At 42.2% G+C, this 8,745-nt stretch overlaps 1 protein-coding gene across 1 annotated transcript in view; it reads left to right on the top strand.

Moving 5' to 3' along the window:
* CEP164 (centrosomal protein 164) overlaps positions 1-8,745 on the top strand; it is a 73,786-nt gene that overhangs the window by 19,061 nt on the left and 45,980 nt on the right. Inside the window, exon 4 of the mRNA XM_008053649.1 lies at positions 6,599-6,812. Coding sequence (XP_008051840.1) covers positions 6,599-6,812 — 214 coding nt within the window. The remainder of the gene's footprint in view (positions 1-6,598; positions 6,813-8,745) is intronic.

Below are 8,745 nucleotides of genomic sequence, written 5' to 3'. Positions count from 1 at the left end.
ATCCATTTTGCCATTCTATGTCTTTTCAGTGGTGCATTTAGTCCATTCACATTTAGGCTAATAATTGAAATGCAAGAGTTGATCCCTGTCATAAGGCTCTTACATAGTTGTTCCTGTTTGTTTGTTGTCTTTCTTTGGGTTCTGGAGTTGGCTCATGTGTGTTTTAATCTTTTTGCTTGTACTCTTGTGAAGAATGTTGTTGTTCTTTTTTCTTTTTCTTCTATGTTCAGTACTTTCTTTTTTTTTTTTTTTTTTGAGTTGGAGTCTCACTCGGTTGCCTAGATTGGAGTGCAGTGGCCACTCCCGGCCACCACAGCCTCACCTACTGGGCTCCAGCGATCCTTCTGCCTCAGCCTTCCGAGTAGCTGGAATTACAGGCACATGCTACCACGCCTGGCTGATTTTTTGATTTATTGTAGAGATGAGGTCTTGTTGCCCAGGCGGGTCTTGAACCTGCGAGCTCAGGCAATCCACTCACCTCAGCCTCTCAAAGGCACGGGATTACAGGCTGAGCCACCGAGCCCGGCTGTTCAGTACTTTCTTAAGTGTTTCTTGTAGAGGTGGTCTGGTGGCAGCGTAGGTTCTTAGGGATTGGATATCTGGAAAAGATTTCAATTCTCCTTCACTAATGAAGCTTAGTTTGGCTGGGTAGGTTATTCTTGGTTGAAATTGTTTATCTTTTAGAACTTTGAAGATAGGGCTCCAGGCTCTCCTAGCCTGAAGAGTTTCTGTGGATAAATGTGCTGCTATTCTAATTGGCCTTCCCTGGTAGGTAGTCTGGCCTTTTTCTCTTGCTGCCTTTAGGATTTTTTCTTTTATACCTACTTTGTTTAGGCAAATTATTATGTGTCTGGGAGTTGGTCTTCTCATTTGTTGTCGTGCAGGGGTTCTCTGAATCTCTTGTGTTTGAATTTTTTCATCCTTGATGAGATGAGGAAAGTTTTCTTGAATGATTTCATGAAATGATTGTTCCAGTGTGGCTTCTGTTTCTCTCTCTGCCTCAGGAAGCCCAATTACTCTTAGGTTTGGTCTCTGAAGTGATCATTCATCTCTTGCAGGTTTTGTTCTGTCTTTTGAGCTTCTTTTCTATGCTTTGACAGTTGGGTTAGTTCTGCGTTTTGGGTCTTTGAGCTCTGAGGTTCTTTCTTCTGCTTGGCTAATTCTGCTTTCCATGCTTATTAGTCTGTTATTCATTTCCATCACAGTATTCTTTACTGCTATTATTTCTGACGTCAGCTCCTTCCTATTTTCCTCTTATCTCTCCTCAATTTTTAAAATTCTCTCCATTAATGTCTTGATGTCTGGGTTTGTTGCATGTGACCAGTCATTCTGGGGGCTCTTCATTGTTTGTGTTCCAGAATCTGTTTTCTCAGTGTCTGATCTCCCAGGGGTCTGTGTGAGATCTATATTCTTCTTTTGGTTTTTCTTCATTTGTGTGGTTTTTCCCCCTCCCTACTTTTTCCTTCCCTCCATGTCACCGTCTTCTTTAATTCTGTTATTCAGGGGTAAAGGGATTGGTTTTACTTCTGTTTGTTCAATCTCCTATTCTTTATGTATGCCCTCTTACTTTGTTCAATTCTGGAGTTGCACTGTAGGTTGGGGTGATCTTTTTTGCAGTTTTGAGATTTACTTAAGGGAGGAGCTGTGATTCAAAATCTATCTGCAGGTCCTGGTATTCACTGACAGGTGTGTGGATAATCTGGAACCCACTTCCCACTGCCTTGGAATCTGTTCGTGCAGTGGGGCTGTAGGTTTACTCCCTGAAATAAAATGTGGTTAGCAGAGGGAAGAGAATGGAGCAGACAGTGGGTTGAAGAGGGGGGTGGAGAGATAGAGAAGTAAGGGGGGAAACAAATGTGTGCCAACAAATGGAGAGAGAGACCTATACTGAAACAGATAAAAACAATAGACCACAGCTACAGACGAATCAACTCCCATACAAAAAAATAAATAAATAAAACATATAGTGATGCTAACATACAAGCTAACCAACCACCTTATTGGTGTGCTGTTCCTCTATACAAAGATATGGTTTACAGAGAGAAGAAAAGAGAAGAAAAGGAAGAGGGAAAAAAAAGGAACAATACAGTAGGAATAGAATTAAGTCATTAAACTAACAGAATCAATGAAGCACATTCTGAGACTTTTCGTTTAAGTCCAATGTCCTTTCAGTTCTGATTTCTAGCTTTCTTTTCATGCTGGTAAATTAGCTTGCAGTTAGGATCAGTTGCCCCTAGTCTGCTGTGAAGGACAGTTCAGATCACCCTCCGTTCACCACTCTGGCCTATGTCTTTTTCAAGCTTGCTTCTCCCGTTTCGGTGTTGTTACCTTGAATCGCCAGCAGGTGGTGCTATCTCAGCTGCTCACCCCAGAGGGGGTGGGGCCGGACAGGAACCAGCAGAGACTGGAGATGGATGCCTGCCTCATGGCAGACGGCAGGAGACTCACGGCGGGCAGGACGTCTCGGTCGCAGGAGAGGTGGCAGCGATCCCAGCAGATCTTCCCTGAAGGGGTTTCAAGGACTGAAGTCGTGGATCGCCTTCGGCCCAGGTGGTGCGATGTGCTACCAGCGGTGGCGGCGGCGTCTGTGCTGCAGTGGTTTCCAGTCCGCTGCGATGCTCCAGCGGTGGCTACAGCTCTGTATGAAGAGCAGGCTGCGATGTTGGGGTCCGCAGCCCCCGGGGCGAGAGCCAGAGACCCACTGCAGTTCTCCTTTGCAGAGGGTTTCACAGACCAGGTTGCCTTGTCGCCATCTTGCCGGAAGTCCCCCTTTCTTTCTTTTTAAGATTTCTGTTCTTTCATTATGAATTCTACTCCTTTTATCCCTATAACAATTTTAAATGTAGTTTTTTTGGTCTCCTTTTTATAGCTTCATTATCTCTTCATTGCTAATTCTTCTCTTCATCGTGTCTGCTGATTTTCCCTTGTGCTGAACTGTTTCTTTATGTGGCTTATAATTTTTTATTGTGAATGTTGTGAATTTGTCTCTGTAGAGGTTATTTTCTATGAAAGTCTAATTTCTAGATCGTTCAGTGGCTTTACAATTGCGTCTACCAAGAGTTTTTCAGTGGTTCAGGACTAAATTTTATCACTAATTTCCTGACTTGACATTTTCTTACATATTTGGGCTCTATATTTACATGTGTCTTGAAGTTTCAGTTTTTATAAGATTTTGTGAAAGCTAAAATGAGCAACATGCTTCCTTGTTCCTTCCTTGGCCTGCTAGATTCTTTTTTTTTTCCTGGTGCAGGTGTCCTTAGGGGCCTCAGATATATGTAAGGGTTTCATTTTCCAGTTTTGAAATTCACAAAGACCTAAGGCCACATGTCCCTAGATTAGCATTAACACTCAACTTTCTAGGGCCTGTATCTAAGTAAGATATCAGTCTTGAACTCTCAGTTCTGCATCTTAGGCTTCCTGTTTTCTTTCTATTTCTGACATCTGAGAATTTCTCTGTCTGGCTAAGTTAAAAAAAATTGTTGTTGTTGTAATTGTGGTTATATATTAATCTAGTATTTATCTTTTTTTTTTTTTTTGAGTCAGAGCCTCATTCTGTCGCCCAGACTAGAGTGCAGTGGCCGCTTCCGGACACTGCAACCTCGACTTGCCAGGCTCGGGCGATCCTTCTGCCTCAGCCTTCCGAGTAGCCAGAATTACAGGCACGTGCTACCACACCTGGCTGATTTTTTGATTTGTTGTAGAGATGAGGTCTTGCCAAGTTGCCCAGGCGGGTCTCGAACCCACGGGCTCAGGCAATCCACTCACCAGTATTTATCTTTGTTAATAGGAGATGAGGAGAGGTCCAGTGTTTCCTTCAGTTCTGCTAATGCGATGTTGCCTGAAGTTTTGTATATGTCTGTTTAGAACAAATTTCCAGAATTTGAATTGGTGTGTTAAAGGATGTGCGGAATTTAAGAATTGTTAGTTAATACCAAATTAATTTTCATTAAAGTTTAGCAGTCCCACCAACAGCACATAGAAATGTTCATTTAGAAATATTATCAATTAAAAAAATTGTCAGCCGGGCTCTGTGGCTCAGCCTGTAATCTCGCGCCTTTGGGAGGCTGAGGTGAGTGGATTGCCTGAGCTCGTGGGTTCGAGACCTGCCTGGGCAGTGAGACCTCATCTCTACAATAAATCAAAAAATCAGCCAGGTGTGGTAGCGCATGCCTGTAATTCTGGCTACTTGGAAGGCTGAGGCGGAAGGATCACCGGAGCGCAGCAGGTTGAGGCTGTGGTGGCCGGGAGCAGCCACTGCACTCCAGTCTGGGCAACAGAGTGAGACTCCAACTCAAAAAAAACAAAAACAAAACAAAAAAAATTGTCAATCCAGTCTGGGAAAAATATTAGAACCTCGTCTTAAAAAAAAAAAAAAAAACAACTGAGTGTGGTGGTGCGTGCCTGTAGCCCAGATACTCATAAGCCTGAGACCGCACCTCCCTTGAGCCGAGGAGGAGTTTGAAGCTGTGACCTATGATTATGCCACTGAACATCTGCTTGGAGGTCAGTGAGAGACCCTGTCTCTAAAAAAAAAAAAATGTTACTCCAAAAGCAACCAATTATACCTTGATAGTTTTAATTTGTATTTCTCAAGTTGTTCATAGAGTTGAATTGGCCATCTGTTGGTCATTTGTTTATTTTTTATAATTTGCTTTGTTTATATCATTTGCCTTTTTGTCTTCTGGGTTGCATATCTTTTTATTTTTGTCAAGGTGGTGGAACTCTGATTATTCTGGGTATAAATCTTACTACTATTATGTCTGCTATTTTCTCCCAGTCTCATGTCTTTTAATTTTGTTTATGCTTTCTTTTATTATATTGAAGTTTTTTTGTATCTTTTTTATCATGGTAAACTCTACAGAACATAAAATTTACTGTTTTAGCCATTTTTAGGTATACAGTTTAAGCTCAGCAGCATTACATAGATTCACAATGTTGTACATCCATTGCTACCATCCATCTCCAGAATTTTTTCATCTTTCCAAACTGAAGCTCTGTATCCATTAATCACTAACTCCTCTTCCTTTCCTCTCCTCAGTCTATGGCAATCACCATTTTCTTTTCTGTCTGTAATGAATTTGCCTGTTCTAGGTATTCATATAAGTGGAATCATACAAAATGTTCTTTTGCATCTAACTTTTCTCACTTAACATAATTGATTCTCAAGTTCTTATATGTTGTAGCATGTGAGAGATTTAAACTCTTTCTTAGGGCTGAATGATATTCCATTGCATGTATATACCACATTCTGTTTATCAGTTTTATCTGTCAGTGGACATTTGGGCTGTTTCTACCTTTTGGCTTTGTGAATAATGGTGCTGTGGACATTGGTGTAGAAATATCTGTTTGAATTTCTGCTTTCAGTTCTTTTGGTTATATACCCAGAGGTGGAATTGTGGCCATATGGTAATTTTGTGTTTAATTTTTTTTTGAGGAATCGCCATACTGTTTTCCACAGTGATGCGCCATTTTCTATTCCTGCCAACAATTTCTTCACATCCTTGCTAATACTTGTTATTTTGGGGGTTTTTGGCAATAGCCATGCTGATGGGTGTGAAGTGGTCTTTCATTGTAGTTTTGATTTGTATTTCCCTAATGTTTAGTGATGTTGAACATTTTATTGATCATTTGGATATCTTCTATTATTGTCCTTTTTTATCTCTGATATTTTTCTGTTTCTGCTCATTTTCCCTTTTATTTATTTTTCCACTTTCCCTTTCATTTGGATTGAGATTCAGCTTGCTAAATTTCAAAAGGAGCTTGGTTAGGATTGGATCGGATTTATTCATTAATGTGAGGATTATTGGTATCTTTACAGACTTGAGTCTTTCCATTCTGGAGCATAGAATGCCTCTCCAGTGATTTTATCTCTGACATTTCAGTAAACCTTTATAAAGATTTTGCACATTTGACATTTACTTTTAAGTATCTTATCGCTTGTATTACTGTTGTGAATGGCATTCTTTTTCCTGTTAGCTGTCCTAATGGTGGATGGGATGAATGGTTGACTTTGGACTTGTCCATGTTGAAACACTGATTCTTGAAATATACCTCCTACATTATTTTCTCCTACTTTTGGTCCACACCGGCTTGGGTTGTTACTTCTTATGAGTTCAAAGTCTTCTGCAAAACCAGAGCCTTCACCATGCATTGTTCTTCCTCAGGCTGCTTATTAAAATATTAGCAATATTTATCCTAGCACTTATGTTCAAGGTGTTATAGATTTTATATTTCCCCCATCTAAATAAAACCAAATTCATTCCTACTGTAGTCTTGCATGCATTCTCAGGAACTCTAATGACTATACATCACCTTCTTGAGCAGTCCTTAGGTCAACCCGCCCTTTCTTCCTGTAGCTAAGTTAACTTTTTGTTCTTAGCCAAATGGTACCCTTCACTTTTGCATGAACCCCTTCCTTTTGTGTTATCCCTCCCCTCTCCTTATCTTATCCCCTCTCTTCTCCCACATTCTCTCTCCTTCTTGCCCTTCTCCTTCTTCCTCCTCCTCCACCTCCTCCCCCTTTTTGTTCTTCTTTTTTCTCCTAAGTAGCTTTGTACCTGAGCAAGGACTAACTTCTCTCAACTCTGTTCATCTTCAGCCAGGACATCACAGGTGATATTTACTATTTCAACTTTGCCAATGGGCAGTCCACGTGGGACCATCCATGTGATGAACACTATCGGAACTTGGTGATCCGAGAGCGGGCGAAGCTGTCAGCTCCTGGGGCCATTAAGAAGAAAAAGAAAAAGAAAAAGGAAAAGGAAAAGGAAAAGAAAGACAAAAAGGACAGAGAGAGCCCCAGAGGTCCCCTGGTAAGTCAGTGGATGCCACCTCCTAGAGAGCCAGGGCTGAAACCTGTGGGGATATTGGGACCCTCTATCCAGGTGTCTCCTGCTGGGAGGTTAAAAACAACAACAGTAATAGAGTAACTTCTTGATAGTACATCATCTGCATTTTGTCTTCTGGCGATTTTCCTTTCAGCTTCTAGAAGTTGTACCATCTCTAAACATTTCCTTTTTTCCCCACTCAGGAAGCACCTTTTACCTAGTAGGATTAGTGAGAGAATGCTCTGCCGAGGATGGTGTTGCAGTGATAGTAGTAGTGATGGCATCTGTTGTCCTGGAGAGTGGGAACGGAGGGCAGTTGGCAGTGGCCAGTGAGCATAGATGAGTGAAGCACCCTTTCTCTTTATTCAGTCTTGCCTTCCTGTGTGTCTTAAAGTGGTGTGAATTCCTAGTTTCAGATATAGCCATAATTCAGTTGTCAAAATGCCATGACTGTAAGATTCAAAAGAAGAGCCTTGGGCTTTGTCTCCTGTAGGTTGTCTTTGTTGCCAGGGTCCTCGGTTGGTGGTGAGTAACTGAGGTTTGAGTACTTTCGGTACTCGGTTCAAAGTGCTCTTATCCATTATCGTTTTATTTGTCCTTCCAGCACATCTGAACCTAGGAGGTGGAGTTATTGCCCTCGTTTTTTAGGTGGAGCAGCTAAGACTTGGAGCCATACTAGAGTGAGGCCCAGGCTGTCTGAAAGTGCTGTGATTGTACAGGGACACCAGGCCTTCTTCCCTTTATGCAGCATGGGGAGTTGGGGCACGCTGAAGAGAGGTTGGGGTGTAGGAACTCATTCAGCCAGGTGGGGAGCAATGGGAATATACTTTTTTTTTAAAAAGATACAGAGCCTTACTCTTTTGCCCAGTTTGGAGTGCAGTGGCACGATCATAGCCTCAAACTCTTGGGCTCAAACTCTTGGGCTTAAGTGATCCTCCTGCCTCAGCCTCCCATGTACCTGGAACTATAATTGTGTACCACCAAGCCCACCTAATTAAAGAAAAAAATTGTCGAGATAGGGTCTTGCTGTGTAACCCAGGCCAGACTCAAACTCCTGGACTCTAGCAGTCCTCCTTCCTTGGCCTCCCAAAGTGCTGGAATTGCAGACCTGTACCACCACACCCAGCTGGGGCTATCTTTCCAACTCTCTTAATGGTGTAGTTGTTTTGCTCTTTTTAAAAAATAAATTTTACTTCCCACCAGAGCCTTGTGCTTACTTCCTAGCGAAGATTTTGTCCATCTTCCTTCTTTCTTAGGTTGTCAGTTCTGACTGTGAATGGTTGTTGATGAATTTATCTTTTGTTGTGTCAAAGCTCTGTGGACACTTCTTCCTGCCCTTCTCTCCCTGACATATTACTCGTGGTTCTGAGAAACATGAAAACAAGCCCTCAGTGGCTCAGCCTGTAATCCTGCGCTTTGGGAGGCTGAGGTGAGTGGATTGCCTGAGCCCACGGGTTCGAGACCTGCCTGGGCAACTTGGCGAGACCTCATCTCTACAATAAATAAAAAAAAAATTAGCCGAGCGTGGTAGCGCATGCCTGTAGTTCCAGCTACTTGGAAGGCTGAGGCGGAAGGATCGCCGGAGCCCAGCAGGTTGAGACTGCGGTGCCGGGAGCGGCCACTGCACTCCAGTTTGGGTGACGGAGTGAGACTCCAACTCAAAAAAAAAAAAAAGAAAACAAGCCCATTCCTCCAGGTAGATAAAAAAGGGCAGATAATTTCCAGATAGGTTGAAATTTCCAATATCATGTGTTTGAAAGGCAAAAGGTGGCTGATGGGATTTTTGCTAACCTGAGATTATTTGAAGTGATAATCAGGCATCTAGGTAGGCTCTGTCATGACTAAAGGTGGGAGAGGGAATGAAGCGAGGGTTCTGGGTTGGAGAGTTTGGTAAAAGACTGACAGTGAGTTTGTGATT

This window comes from Carlito syrichta, unplaced genomic scaffold, assembly GCF_000164805.1.
Source record: "Carlito syrichta isolate Samal-C Ts95f unplaced genomic scaffold, Tarsius_syrichta-2.0.1 Scaffold288347, whole genome shotgun sequence".
In the NCBI taxonomy this organism is placed as follows: Eukaryota; Metazoa; Chordata; class Mammalia; order Primates; family Tarsiidae; genus Carlito; species Carlito syrichta.
This window is presented reverse-complemented; position numbering and strand designations above follow the sequence as displayed.